The 14,837-nt window shown below is 41.4% G+C and overlaps 1 protein-coding gene across 2 annotated transcripts in view; it reads left to right on the top strand.

Annotated features, from left to right (window-relative positions):
* Positions 1-14,837, top strand: part of dock11 (dedicator of cytokinesis 11) — an 80,416-nt gene that overhangs the window by 24,217 nt on the left and 41,362 nt on the right. Inside the window, exons 17-31 of one of the 2 annotated variants that reach the window (XM_082525976.1) lie at positions 293-477; positions 662-727; positions 5,003-5,095; positions 7,522-7,645; positions 7,751-7,863; positions 8,047-8,124; positions 8,205-8,294; positions 9,191-9,312; positions 9,402-9,471; positions 9,559-9,684; positions 9,973-10,044; positions 10,455-10,601; positions 11,164-11,247; positions 12,598-12,709; positions 13,099-13,137. In XM_082525976.1, the coding sequence (XP_082382102.1) occupies positions 293-477; positions 662-727; positions 5,003-5,095; positions 7,522-7,645; positions 7,751-7,863; positions 8,047-8,124; positions 8,205-8,294; positions 9,191-9,312; positions 9,402-9,471; positions 9,559-9,684; positions 9,973-10,044; positions 10,455-10,601; positions 11,164-11,247; positions 12,598-12,709; positions 13,099-13,137 (1,521 nt within the window). The remainder of the gene's footprint in view (positions 1-292; positions 478-661; positions 728-5,002; positions 5,096-7,521; positions 7,646-7,750; positions 7,864-8,046; positions 8,125-8,204; positions 8,295-9,190; positions 9,313-9,401; positions 9,472-9,558; positions 9,685-9,972; positions 10,045-10,454; positions 10,602-11,163; positions 11,248-12,597; positions 12,710-13,098; positions 13,138-14,837) is intronic. The other variant, XM_082525977.1, reaches the window with a different exon arrangement.

Raw genomic sequence — 14,837 nt, 5'->3', positions numbered from 1 at the left:
TTAGCATGTTCTTTGAAGAACAACAGAATCAAATATTCCTGAATTAAAATTTTGTTAAATCTGAGAACTTTTGAGAAGTTAAATTTTTAGATCATCCGTATTATCAGATGCAATGATTCCCACAGAGAGCATGTGACACGGCGTGTAGGCAGCGTCAGGTTTCATGTCTGGGTTTGCACAGTGAAGGGTTTGTTTTGTAGCTCAGAAATGACGTTAACTGACATGACACGAGAGGCAGGGACACAGCAGTGGAGGTTTGGTCCTCTGACTCGACGTGTGCTCTGTGCCCCAGACACGGTGACGTCCTCTTACATTCCCGTCAAGCCCTTCGAGGACGGCTGTGAGCGGGTGTCGGTGGAGATCGAGGAATTCCTCCCCGAGGAAGCCAAGTACAACTACCCCTTCACCACTTACAAGAACCAGCTGTATGTCTACCCCCTGCAGCTCAAATATGACAACCAGAAGACCTTCACTAAGGTGCGTGAGTTAGGATGAAAAAGATGTGATGGGTGATGGTGCTGGTACATTTTAAATATTGCCCGTTTGTGTGTTACTGGTGCATACTGAGAACGGAGCGTGCGTGACTGACTGAGCTCAGAGACACAGTCGTTCTTACCGATCGTCTGCTTGGCTGACTAATGTCACCTTTCCTCCGTTGCAGGCTAGAAACATTGCCATCTGCATCCAGTTCCGAGATTCTGATGAGGAAGGTGCTGCTCCTCTAAAGGTCAGTGTGTACTGCAACATGTGACTTTTTCTAGATGCTGTTATGGTAAAGGTCAAACATTTTTCAGGTTTACCAATAAACTGTGATTGTCTTCAGACTATCATTGACATGATATATTGATGTATGAATTTATAACCAGATGTGTAGCAGTGGCTGGGGGTTGGAACGGACTCATCGCTACATGTTCATGCAATCTGTCCAGTGTGTTTGAGAAGTACTGCACCTATATGACCTTGCTGTTCCCACTGTTTCTGTTATATATAGCAGATGGTCAGAAATGCATTAACCAAGTGCAACATTAAATCACCGCTGGCAGCCATATATAGGACAGAGAAGCAGCCACTGTGACGTCAGCCGTTGCTAGCAAAGAGCTGCTGTGAAGCCTCAGAGTATTGTTACAGTTGCCACCTGGCTGTTGTAAAACTGGATGTGATGAGTAATTTGCATATCTTGTGGATGAATGAAAGGACGCTGCACACTAATAATTTATAAGCCTAATAGGGTCAGCTGGGGTCACGGCAGATAGCTGCCCCTCCCTGAGACTGGTTCTGCTGGAAGTTTCTTCCTGTTAAACTGGAGTTTTTGTTCCCACTTTTGCCAAACGCTCACTCACGGGGGGGTCGTTTGATTGTTGGGGGTTTCACTCTTTCATTGAAGCGTCTTTATAATACAGAATGCTTTGAGGCAACTTTTCTTGTGATTTGTTGTTGTATATAAACAAAACTGAAGTGAATTACTTACAAGGTAGGCCCACTCTAATTCAAACCCTGTTTTGCCATCTTTTTTACCTTTGTGGAGACTGTTGTTTACAAAATGAACATTGTGCTGTATGAAATAAGATTTCAAGCTAGCGGCTGAGACCATAAACTCATCAGGAAAGTTGTTTGTGAGCTCAAAGATCAACGGAGGTCCGTTTTTTCAGAGACGTTTATATGCACTAGGGCTCGGTATCGTCACTTATTTTGATTCAGATTCACAAGGTCCCGATTCAATGTGATCAGATTCGATTTGAATCGGGGAAATTTTGCCTCAGACTGTCAGAAATATTATAATTCTGATCATTTATCAGTACATATCCATATTTTTATGTCTATAAAAAGAAAGCTGACACTTGTGAGACTTTATCAAAGGTGTGAGCATCACAGCAGATGCCTTTATGTCAAAGTAGCTGAGGACAAAACACAGAAAAACATGTCAGAGATTTTCCTGGCCTGTTACAGAGGTTAAAGAGTTACAGAGGTTTTATTAGAGGCACAGCTAAGTGTTTTGCAATTTGGCATCATTTTAAGAAGTTTAATTTTCTTCAGTGAACAGCAGAAATGAGGCTTTGTTGTCAGAAGTCAGTTAAATTAAGTGGCCGACAGCGCTGTACATAACGGTAGACTGGTGCGTAATAAGCAAGCGAATGATGCAGAAAACAGAGATTTTTAGATGCGAAAGTGTTCTTAAAGTACAGAGAGAGAGAGAGAGAGTTGTGCAGGAAGTTTCATTATATCGTGGTGGAAGCAAAGCAGCAAAAGTAAGAGGGAATTCATGAGGATGTTTATGAGAAGCGAAATGTGAAGCGTAGTTTGGATCTTCTTTTGCTGCTGGTTCAGTCAATTTTGTTTGGAGACAGACAAAACTGCAGCTTCAGAGTCTAGTGCAAAAAAAGGACGTAAACACAAAGCACGGACCCGCCAACGCATCAGAATCTGTGAGCTTTTGGCTTTTAGCCCCGATGGCATCTCTGCGTACATGCCGTCGGGTGAGAAACCTGACATCTCACTGATTCTGATGTGTTGTGCAGAATCCGTGTACCTGCTCTCATTTGGTGTTTGGTGGTTGTCGAAATTTTGTGAGGTTTAACCTGAGATTCTGTCGTTTTGGGCAAAATAAATTTTTATTTAAAAATCGATTCAGGATTTTAATGAATCAATATCGTGTTATTCAAGCTAAAATCGATTTTAATCAGAAAATCGATAATCTAAACCCACCCTAATATACACTTCTTTGCAGCCAGGAATCGCCCCTCTGCTGGCTGCCAGAAAGAATGCATCGGCTTCAGTTTTACAGACCCTGAAGCTTTTTTTTGACATTATTCTGTACATCATTTTTCTTGTCTTATATGGAATATCTGTTTTTGCCTTATTACTTCTAGAGCTTGAAAAGGAGAGTTTATAGACAAGGAATAATGTATGGAAGAGAGAGTGACTCACATCTGTGTCTCATAGTTTTGTCAAAAGACAGGCTTAGGGTGATATCCTGGCTCTCTACATAGCTCAGCAAAGCTAATGGAGAGAAGAACATAGGAAAGGTTTTGAAATGCTACAGTCAACATAACGATAAAAAGGACACAAGGAAACAAATAGAGGAAGACCAATACAAAAAAAGTGAAGATTGTTGAAGAGGCGCACCAGAAGCCCGGATTATTGTTTGAGAAACAATAACACTGCAGTGGAATGTCCTGGGAGAGATTCGATCAGTGACAGGGGCCTCAGATATGATAAACTTTTCCTTTTATTGCTTTTTACAAAGTGGACTTGAGATTGCAGCTGAGGGGCCCAGGAGGAGAAGGGAAGCTCTCGCAGCAACCAGTTATTATAGCTGGCAACAGAAGATAATGAATGGTCACTCTTTTTCTCTCTGGCCACACATTTCAAATATTTGTGGTCGGAAATAGTCATCAAAGCGCTGCAGATTGTTTTTCTTTTCACGTTTCTTGAGGGAGAGAAACAGAAATTCTGAGTTTAACCACGAAAACATTGAGAATTTTCAATCAGCGGGCAGTCAGACATATTACACCGCAGCTAGAAAACACACAGATTGACCCAGACGTGGGTCAGACTCCGTTCCAGACAACGCTCAAAGTACTGTGAGGCAGAAAGCTGTTTACAAACAGGAGCAGGCGGCACACCTCTCGGGAGATTTAATCAGAGTTAGCGGAAGCTCAGTAAGGTCCTGGGGTTCACATAAGACACAGCCGGACTGAGAGGAAATTCATTCAAAGCCTTATGGAGTCGGAATGTGAGGGCTGAAGAGGATGGAATTCTCAGAGGACGGGAATTTAAAGTGCATTCATTTCCATTTCATCGTTGAGAGACCAGTTGCTCCTCAATCCTTGAGTTCATGGTTGGAGTGCTCTCATTTTTGCACCAGTGGCCGACACTTTAAGTCATGTGTGGTACAGTTCATGTGCTAACATGCCAGCCTTTGTGATAGATAATATCAGAAGCAGCTCCTCCAGACCTCCTTCGGCCCCCATCCTGACTCAGACAATCGTAACTCCCATCAGCCTCTTTGCCTCTGCAGTGAGGGCTCTAAAGGTACACATCAAACCATGCACCACCTGCACTCCTGAATCTCAGATCTTTTCCCCCGCCTCTTTCCTGCTCCACCTACAGCTTGTTTCCAGATTGTTCTGGCATTTGTGAACCCTGTCCTCTCTCACGAAGCCTCTCCCATCCTCTGGGCTCGTCTCCTGCGGAGGCTTTCAGGCATTTGGCTCCTGTAGCTCTGTCCGTCCTGTTGGCTAGCGCTGCACATTCATGCTCATTAGAGATGACAACAATAGTTAGCATCCTAATTACAGTATGAAGCCATCACAAGAGGTTGGAATTTTTTCCCTCCCCTTTGTCACCCCTCATTAGAAACATCCTGACCTGGTCAAGCTTGAGCTTGTTGCGATTTTTTAATTTTTCCCACAGAGTTCTTGCACTGACTCCTCCTCAAAAGTGATCATCAGAGGTCAAAAGTCAACTTAACCTTAGCCTGGTCCTGCCAAAGGGTTCTTCCTGTTAACGGGGAGTTTTTCCTTCCCACTGTTACCAAATGCTTGCTCATGGAAACGGGGTGGGATCTCTATTATTAGAGAACCCAATAAAAGACCCTCTATTGTTGTAGGGTCTTTACCTGACAATATGAAGCAGCCCTCGAGACAACTCTTGTTGTCATTTATTGAATTGAATTGACTTGTTTGTGTCATCATGTCCTGGAGGAAGGGCTCTGCTGCTCACATAAAATAAGTCCGTGAGTTTTGTGCAAGGTTTGCGCTGTGGCATCTGTCTAGTCAGAGCCCAAACATTTTGCGATCTTAAGTCGTCCTTTGTAGTTTCTCTCAGGCTATGTTTAAATCATTGCTGATTCAAAGTGTAATGCATGATCCATACAGGCTTGCTCACTCCCTCGCCTTTTGTACAAATTATGGCAGTAACCACAGCTTCCTGAGCGCTTACTCATCACTGTGCCCGTAAAATCAAAGGAGTCCAATAACCAATGTGCCTCTTTGCCTTTCAGTGCATCTACGGCAAGCCGGGAGATTCACTCTTCACCAGCAGCACCTACGCAGCCGTCCTGCACCACAATCAGAGCCCTGACTTCTACGATGAGGTGAGCTCATGTTGCAGGCTCGACCTTATTTCTTCTATGGCATCGCCTTTCAATTCATATTAAATTAGATCAAGTTAGCAGATTTAGAGGAAGTTGAGTGCTTCCAAAAACTGAGAAATGAGTTTGATTTTAAAAAGAAATTTAGTTTATGCCCTTAAATCTTTTTTTTTTTTTTCCTAATTGGCCGTCTTTAGTACTGACATTCCTCAGCAGCACTGAGATAATCCCATAAATCTGTCTCAGGGCTGTGATCTCGCACTAAACTGACCCGACAGTCAGTGCACGCATGCACATGCACACACACACAAATACAGCTCAGCGAGAGAGGTACAGTTAGAGCGGTAGAGCAGAGGGGGTCCATATGGCCTCGATATCAAACGGATTAGGATCTTAAGCTCCCCCTGTGTGCACCCACATGCATGCAGGAACACACAGAAGTGCACTCTGTGGGATTTCCCTTCACATTGTTAAGCTTCCAGTCACATCAACCAAAATTTCTGCTTCAGCAAGGCAACGATGATCTTTGTGCTTCTAAATCTGTCAGTCTTGTTAGTTCCATAGTGAAGTGCATTTAAAAGCAACATGTAGGACACATTTATAGTTACTGATATTATATAAAGGGTTCTGATTTTGTTTTTCACACCTAAAATTTGTTAACTTTTATATCTTAAGGATATATCTTGTCTGGTCTTTAGACTTTTGTCTAATTTACCGAGAAGAGTAAATTTAAAACAGAACGATGCATGAATCACGTGTTCTGGTGTTATAAATGTAAGAGCCGTGATATTCAGTCATGGCATTGAGAGGCTGTTTATGACGATGTGGGTCTGTGCATGTCATCAAAACTTTTTTGTGTCATTTCCTGTCAATAAAAAACAGCATGTGTGGTTGCAGGGAAAATCCATCTCCCTGTTGTTGCTGCCCTCTGGTGTCTCAGTGTCACAGCAGCAACTCCCAGATGAAACAATGCTTTTGCTGTTGTTTGTTTTTTTGATTTCATTCTAAACATTAATTTAAGGATAAACACATAAATAAAAAAGCACAAGCAAACCCCTTTCATTTTCTTCATGGAGAGAAAATGCACAAAGTGTTCAAATTCATGCCAGAAACACTCAAAAAGAGAACTGTTACACTACAAAAGCATCCCAAACGTCTCCAAACAGCTCCAGTTTCTGCTTCAGTACATGTGTCGTTCTCTGTAGAAGGTGATTTGACATCTTTAGTGTGTGACATTTACTCCAAAACAATGCTGTTAGCCTTTCGCCATCTAAAAAATATCATTTTCATTGATGTTCAACTTTTTTACTCAAGTAAAAGTGTCAAAGTACAGGCTCTGAAATGTACTCACAGTAAGAAAGTAGCTCTTTGAAGTTCTACTAACAACTTTCATCCAAAGGTAACTGAACCGATATTAATATAATAATATCATAATATTAGTACATATTATTCAAATTTAAATTCAAATTTTAGTAAATGTAATTAGATGCAGTGAAACAACAACTGAATTCAACAAGATGTCAGCAGTTTCACTGTGGCAGATGTCCGTCCCTTACACTGACACTAAACTGTTTATCCTGACTTTATACCAGACAGAACACAGTTGGTATAAAGTTGGAATTCAGTGCATGAATCTAATCTTCATCAGCTTAAATGCAAATGCATCTCTGCTACACTTGATGTAACCTAACTCTGACTTTCTTTCTTATCCTTCTCCATCTCTGAGTGAAGCTGGCTCTCTTTCTTCTCTCCCTGTGAAATCCAGCAGGTGGACCTGTAGCTTGTAACACACTGTGTGTTTGCTGATGTTCGCTGAACTGGTAGAAGCGTTGCATTTAAAATGACCTATTCTGCAGCACAAGCTAGATTCTGAAGTACTGCTATCACAACTTACACCTGCACTCACCTGCGCCCACTTTAACTCCCAACTCTATAGATGATACTGCTGAAGTAACAAGTCTGTTATGAAAATGTAAGGAATAGAAACTACAGATATTTGTTTAAAAATGTGGGGAGTAAAAATGAAAAGTAGTCCAAAAAAGCTACTCAAGTAAAGTACAGATAGCTGAAAATACACAAGATGGTTATTTTTAGATGCCTTTTGTTGATTTTATGTTAATTTTACCTCTTAATAATTTAGAGGCTGAAGGAAACCCTCACTGTCAGTACATTTTTGCAGGTTTAGAGAAACACTAACGCCATTATGGTTAATGTAACTCCCTTAATTTGAGCAAAAAAACATCAAAAAAGACAACAAGGAAATCACAGCATGTGGCACATCCTTTAAAATGTTGCCTTGGCAGTACTATGTAATACCTATATGGTATCCATTATTGGAATCAGTGCCTCTAATCTTGTTTATGTGTGAAGATTGAACTGATGGTGACATAAGAAGATTAAAACAGCGACCTGCTCCTCTGTGTGTGCAGGTGAAGATCGAGCTGCCGGTTCACGTGCATGAGAAACATCATATCCTCTTCACCTTTTACCACATCAGCTGTGAATCCAGCAGCAAAGCCAGCAGCAAGAAGAGGGACGGAGTGGAGTCACTTGGTGAGAAATTTGGCTTAATGAAGCTTTATTAAAATGTTGGTGAGCACATTATTTAGCTTGTTAAAATGCCTTCTTCTAAAGCTCGGCTGCTTTCGCGTGTTTCAGTGGGCTACTCCTGGATGCCTTTGCTTAAAGATGGGAGGATGCAGTCGTTGGAGTTCCAGTTGCCCGTGGCTGCCACTTTGCCTGCTGGATATCTTTGTCAGGACACCAGGAAGGTTAGATTGTAGCCATGAAAACGATCTGGTCAGCTCTGTCACTGTCATGCTCACGATGTTAAAGCGAACGTTGACCCCTCATGTTTTAGCCCTGAAGGTTATTGGAGTTTTGAGGGAATGTGAAAAGTTTGCAGATACTTTATTGACTCTGTTTTGTCTATTATTCTCTTCGAATGGTCTCAGGCTGATATCAAGTGGGTGGAAAACGCCAAGACACTGTTTAAAGTGAGGACCCACGTAGCATCAACGATATATCCTCAGGTACAATTTGGTTCTTTTGCTTTTTTATGCACAAATGAAGGTTTTCAGGAACACTGATGTCCTGTTTTGTTTCGCCGCAGGACCTCCACCTACACAAATTCTTCCAGCACTGCCAGCTGATGAGAACAGCATCAGAGGGCAACCCAGCAGAACTGATCAAATACCTGAAGGTAAGATGCTGTGAGGCAGTGCACAGTCAGTTTTTTAGCTTTGGTCCATGTGCAGTTATTGATCATTTACAGTACTTCCACTATATGTGTCATTCGGCAATGCACTAACAGATCGATCATTTTTGTAGGGCGTGCATCATTATGACTACTTATGAGCTTTCACAGTCATTCAACAATCAAAATACCTTTCAGTGCTATTATACAACAGCCTCCATGAAAGCAATAAAAGGCTTATAACACAGTTTATTAAGTTAATAAGGGATATGGATGGATGATGGCAACCCCAAATGCAACAATGACAAAAGATATTGCCAAAAAACGAAATCTTTTTAGACATTAACCTCTTTTGTACTGAATTTTGTATGAAAAATCATAACTATTTAAATGCTAGAGGAAATCAGTTGAAGTATTTGTCTTATTTTTGAGAGGTTTTCCTTTGGGAAAACATTTTTATGGGATGACTAACATTTTAGGGAGCAATTAACATGTGTGGGAAATGAAGGCTGGCCCGGGTGGTCCGACCCAGCAGGCAAACTGCTGCAGGTCAAAGTTTTGCTGTTTTGGCAGCATAAGTGGTACCAACAGAATGTCACTGCGGCTAAGCCCATCTTTTTTATACAGTCTATGCTGTGAATATGAAGGAAATGTGTCAGCAATGTCTGACAGGGAATTTCATTACATCAAGCACAGAGATTCAGCTACAGATCAAGACAGATTTTCCACATATATTTCTTATCAGATAAAATAATGCCGAGCGCTGATTTTATATCTAATAGGCTACAGTTTTTCAAGATCAGGGTGATATATATATATTGTGTGGAGGCGTGTAATTACGATTCTTATAAATATCTGGGAGTCAGAAGTAAAAGTGATCTTGTCTGGCCTCTTTCCCTCAGTGCCTACATGCCATGGAGACTCATGTCATCATCACCTTCCTGCCGACAGTGCTGATGCAGCTGTTTGAGGTGCTCACAGCCGCCACCAAAGAAGCCCACGAGATTGCTGTTAACTCTTTGCGGTCAGCTAAAAAACAAATTCTTTGTACTTTTACTGCTTTTACTCCTGATAAAAGGACATAGATTGAATTTCCATGCTCTGTGCCCTCAGTGTGATCATACATATAGTTTCCAAATGCCACGAGGAGGGACTGGAACACTACCTGCGCTCTTTTGTTAAGGTAAGCTGCCGCAAACACTGCCTGTGTTTCTGCTTGTGTCTATAAACTAAAGTGCTTTTGTTTTACTGTTCTCTCTCTTCTTCGTAGTACGTGTTTGTAACCAACAATCCTGCATCAGGAAACTCAGTGACCACTCACGAGTTGCTGGCCACAGCTGTAACAGCCACCCTCAAGCAAACTGCTGATTTCAACACCAGCAATAAACTGCTCAAGGTGCGCACTCAGTCGCGCGGATAATTCATGCATCCGTCCACACGTAGAACCAACTTTAAGCAGCAGATGGTGCAACTCTCTAAGAATGGAAACGAAGGGTTCTGACAGCAGTTGTCACCAGTTTCGAAAGAGAAACTTGTTCAACATGTAGCTGCTTGTAGGACACTACACTTCTCATGTCTCTTTTATCTCTCTTCCAGTTTCCCCTGACTCACTCTTCTTGTAATATACTCCCATTATATTCCTAGGAAGATTGCATAATGGGTAACCTTTCGCTCTTTTCTGCAGTACTCTTGGTTCTTCTTTGAAACCATGGCAAAATCCATGGCTCAGTACCTGCAGGAGGAGAACCGCATGAAGGTTGGTAAAAAGCGTTTTTCGCTCAATAACGCTGAGCAGTTCAAGAGTTTGTAGTCTTTAACTGAAAGTCTTATGTGGACTGGATGTTGTTATAAGACCTAGTCCACATATTGTTTTGTCCGCGTAACCACATGCGATGACACAAAACACAGACACCCAAAGAAAACTCATTGTGTACTTGGCATTCTGATACCGCGAGCCTGTGTTACATCTGAGTCTTTGCCAAAAATCCTAAACATTCAGCAGCAGGCCGAGCTGCGCTGCTGTTTGCTGCTACACAGAAGTAGTTAGAGACAGTATAAACCTTTTAGTCTTATCTATATGCTGGGAATGATCTGTCTTCATAATATGGGTGGCTGTTTGACTTTAAAGTGATGGATCATTACATGCTATTCCTCCCCACTCTTTAGATGCCACGGGCCCAGCGCTTTCCGGAGAGTTTCCACCAGGCTCTGCAGTCCTTGGTGTTGTCCATTATGCCGCACATCACCATCCGCCACTCAGAAATCCCAGAGGAGGCTCGCTGCATCAACTTGAGCCTGGCGAATTTCATCAAGGTGTGAACCCCAAAGGCTAAATATGAAACCAGCTCAAAGAAGACCTGTTGCTCATTTCCAGCTGCTTATTTTTATTCATGGACTTTGCTAGAGTAGGGCCTTTTACTGGGCCTTGCTGTAGTCATTCAAGGCATCCCTTGATTTAAACAGGCTGATTTAGCTCCTTCTGATTGGCAGCCCTTCATAAGCAGACTGTTTACAACGGCAAACTGGTGAGGCTTTGTTCTTTAAGCAGCTCTTTAAGCCTAAGATAACCATTTTAGGTACTCTCTTTGAGGCCCTTTCCTTAATAGGGATCACTGTTATTTATATATGACAGAAAATTAAAAAAACAAAACAGGTTTGCTGTAATTTTAGTTCAGGGTGTATTACGAGCCTGAACTTGTATTAGCAGTGTTGTTGTGATCCGTAAGATTATGTGTTACTGCTGTGCCTCAGGACACGACAGCGCCGCCTTTAAATGCTGATCTCAGACAAAATAGTGCATTGTTTTGTCTGAGATCTCCATCGTTTTGCATGAATTTCAGCAGCTTGTTTTCTCGTGTCTGCTTTCTCTCCTCAGAGGTGCCTGACTGTCATGAACAGAGGTTTCGGTTTCGGCCTGGTCAACCACTACATGTGTCATTTCAGCCCTAAAGATCCCAAGGTACGTGTTCCACAGAGCTGGGCAACCTCACAACGTCAGAGTGGAGGTGTAGCACATGTGTGACAACCCAAGGCTTCAATAATTCAATAATAAATAGCACATATCAATAATATTTAATTTATTTGTTCAATAAAATGTTAATAAAAGTAATTTTATGAATCATACACACTGTTATTGATTATAGCTGATGTAGTATGTTTTCTAATAAAGGTTCTATTACTTCTCAGTGAGTCAGTTCTAATAAAGCCGCTTCCTGCTCAGAGGTTTCCTGTCACGTACAAAATTTCATAAACGTATTAAACCATCTGTTGTAAACACAAGAACGTAAATATTTTACAAACCTGTGGACAAATTGTTTACAAATCTTAAAATCATATTGTTGTTTGTTAGTGAAATAAACTGAATGGATGTTTCTGAACTCAGCTTTGTGCAGGCATACTCTTCCTCTCTGAGATCAGAAATGAATTAAATGCAATATTAAACTCTTTTAGCAGCTTTCTTGTAAAACTGTGCGTTTGAAAAATTCATGCATGATTGCAATAATTATATTCGCATTAAAAATATTATTACTGATGGATTAACCATTACAGAAACATGAAAAATGAGTTATTATAGTTTTATATTTATTAGTTTTATATATATTTATATATAATTAATTTTTAATTTCATTTTAAATGTTTGTTTTTAGTTAGTTTTGAGGGCAGCTCTTCTTATTTCAGTTTAATTTTAATTGTTTGAAAATGTTTAATTTTAGTTGAGTTTTTATTCGCTTCAGTGTCACTTTGAGTCTTTATAATTATTACTGTACGGAGGGCATATGTCAGAGGCAAATTTAGGTTTTTAGGAAGTTTTTTTTTAAGTTTAAAAAAACAAAACAAAAACTAGTGAAACTACTCAAACTAGCCTAAAAAATTTTATCCAAAAAGGGGACATTTTTTCCCCCCCTGAGCAATTTATTATTGAATTTTCTTAAACACGTGCATCAGCACTGCTGCATTCTAAACATCAGTTGCACCTTTATGTTTGCAGATTCACGGCATTCATTATTTATTATTAACCACCTTAAAGGACAAAGATCTAAAGTGAACTGAAGCGTGCACTGGGGCGTTTTCGTGAGCGCCTCCACGATGTGTGTGTAGTCGCGCCCTGTCTCATGCTCACCTGTCGCTGTGTCTGATGTTGAACAGTTTCTCCCGGCCTTCTCTGTTTATGTTGTTTGGATTTGTTAGTCAAATGTGTTGCTCTCGCAGACGCCCCGCCACGGGCAGCTTTTGATGTTACATTGAGAATTCTGTTTGGCCGAAATTTGCATATTTGTGTGCGAACCGCACTCTCGCCCGTTGGCCACAGGTGCTGACCGAGATGAAGTTTGACTTCTTGATGACCTTGTGTAACCACGAGCACTTCATCCCTCTCAACCTGCCCATGGCTTTCGGGCGCACCAAGCTGCAGAGGGTACAAGGTAAGAGCGCGCTGTGTAGGCCTACTTTTTACCGCACATGTATCCACTGACCTGCTGTCACACGACCCCAGCCCCTGACCTTTTTCTGACATGCATCCACCACACTGATCCTATTAACCCGCCTGATTGTTTGGCCCACAAACACACCCACACACACACACACACACATTACATCACACCTATCCGCATTAGTCGGATCTCTGGTGAACAAGGTTTGCCAACACTTTATCGCACAACCCGTTTTACACGACACCATGAAAACAAACACTGGAGTGCGCGCTGTGGAAATGCTGCATGGATTGTTTACAGTTTTACCCCGAATGTCTTTATTTTTACTCCACCCCTCTCTGTTTTTTGTTGTTTGTTTGTGTGTTTTTGCTTGTGGTCAGATTTTATTCCGTATGCGACGGAGCTTTTTGGGCCCGTAGGTAGGTGAAGCCCACCGCACCCATTGACACCACCACGTTTGCTGACACCTTGCACATGACTGCTCCTCCTTGTCCTCACCTGCACTAACCACACCGCCGCCTGATTTTTTTCCCTCCCACCCACCCTCATAGGGCACTCATTCCCCTCACACTCGGAATAATGCTAATTCCGGGCTCTTGCCTTCATTTTCCTACCAGGGCCCGAGCCTGCGTGCTGTAGAGGAGAGCAGCTGGGCTGTTATGGGAATCAACAAATCCTCTTTTCCTAATGCTTAATTCACTTGATTGTTGTAAACACCAGTCAGAAGCATCTCTCATGAAGCTGTGGTTCTCTCTCGCTTTCCTCCGCCCGTCTGTCTCTCTGTCTGCCTGCCCGTGTCTGTCATTAGAGGAGATAATTGGAGATGGTTTCTGTTTTCCAGGCTGCACTGCCTGTGTTAATATTAACCCAGGGCTGCTGTTGAACTCCATGTCATTGTTTCTGTTGAACTTCTCATTTTTTAGTGGTCTGTTTGTTTATTTCTCTTGTCTGAATAACACCGAAAGATCATTTCCAGCAGATTTCCTGATGAATTATTCAAGTCCGCTCCGCTTTGTGTGTTGTGGAAACGTTAATGTCCTGATGAATGTGTTCCGTGAGTTTGTTGCATAGTGGTTTGGAGCGATGCACTTTGAATGATTGAATTTGCCACACTTGCTTCTATCAAACATTATAACTACTGAATAAGACACATCATATCGTATAAATCTGCTGTGTTTGTGTCGGTGCTTGTTTGGTGCTTTTAATGCAAAGCGCTCTGAAGCATTTATCTTGCAAGGCGCCGCAAAAGAGAAAAGCCAGGAAGTAAAACTCTTGAGGGCCAAGTTGTGCACTATTAAGCCAGGATGTTTTTTATTTATAGTTATTTAGTAAAAATATGCAGTCTGAGGAGAAATTAAAGGAAAAGAACAAACAAAAACAGTTCATTAGCCGGATCACTGTTTCCCTTATGAAACATTGATTTCAGCATTCGTGACTGGTCTAAAATCTCCTATATCCAATCAAAATGCATTGTTTCAAGCATGTGTTTATAATAAAATAAAGCTTATTTACTCATGCTTACTTTCAGTATGTTTCAGAACCTAATTTTATATGTCATTCTATCGTGTTTTAAGGGTGTGAGAAAATGTGGGAATATCACTTCCTGGCCGATGAGACGACAGAAAAGAATAACCTCACCAGTAGTTCTAGGAACCCAGTTGTAACTCCCAGCATATCCAAAAAAATCTTTTTATTGGGATTCCCGTTTTTTTTTTTGTCATTCACTCTTGCAGCTTGTCCACAGTTTTTACGCAAGTCTGTCCTTTCCAGCCTTCAGCTGCCTTTACTGGGTTTTGCAGGGCTGGATGATGCTGGGCTGATTCTATCATGCTAACCTTTGTTTCAATAAAATTTTGTTCCCATTTTTCCTGTTAATAACTAACAATAGTTAAATGTGTCATGCAGACTTTTTGTGGTTTGAGAAGTGAAGCATACCAAATGAAGTTCAGAGCACTGCCCTAAGGGGCCTAAAGTGTGCTAGCAGAGTGTGTTACACAGCTGCTGAGGTCGAGGATTTAGGCTTTCCCTTTAACATCTGCAGCTTACGTTGTTACATTATAGACTGATTGCTCACAAGGAAAAAAATGTTGTAAGAAGTCGATTCAATTAGATTGGAAAC

Source organism: Aulonocara stuartgranti (assembly GCF_965226115.1).
Source record: "Aulonocara stuartgranti genome assembly, chromosome: 3".
Classification (NCBI taxonomy): domain Eukaryota; kingdom Metazoa; phylum Chordata; class Actinopteri; order Cichliformes; family Cichlidae; genus Aulonocara; species Aulonocara stuartgranti.
This window is presented reverse-complemented; position numbering and strand designations above follow the sequence as displayed.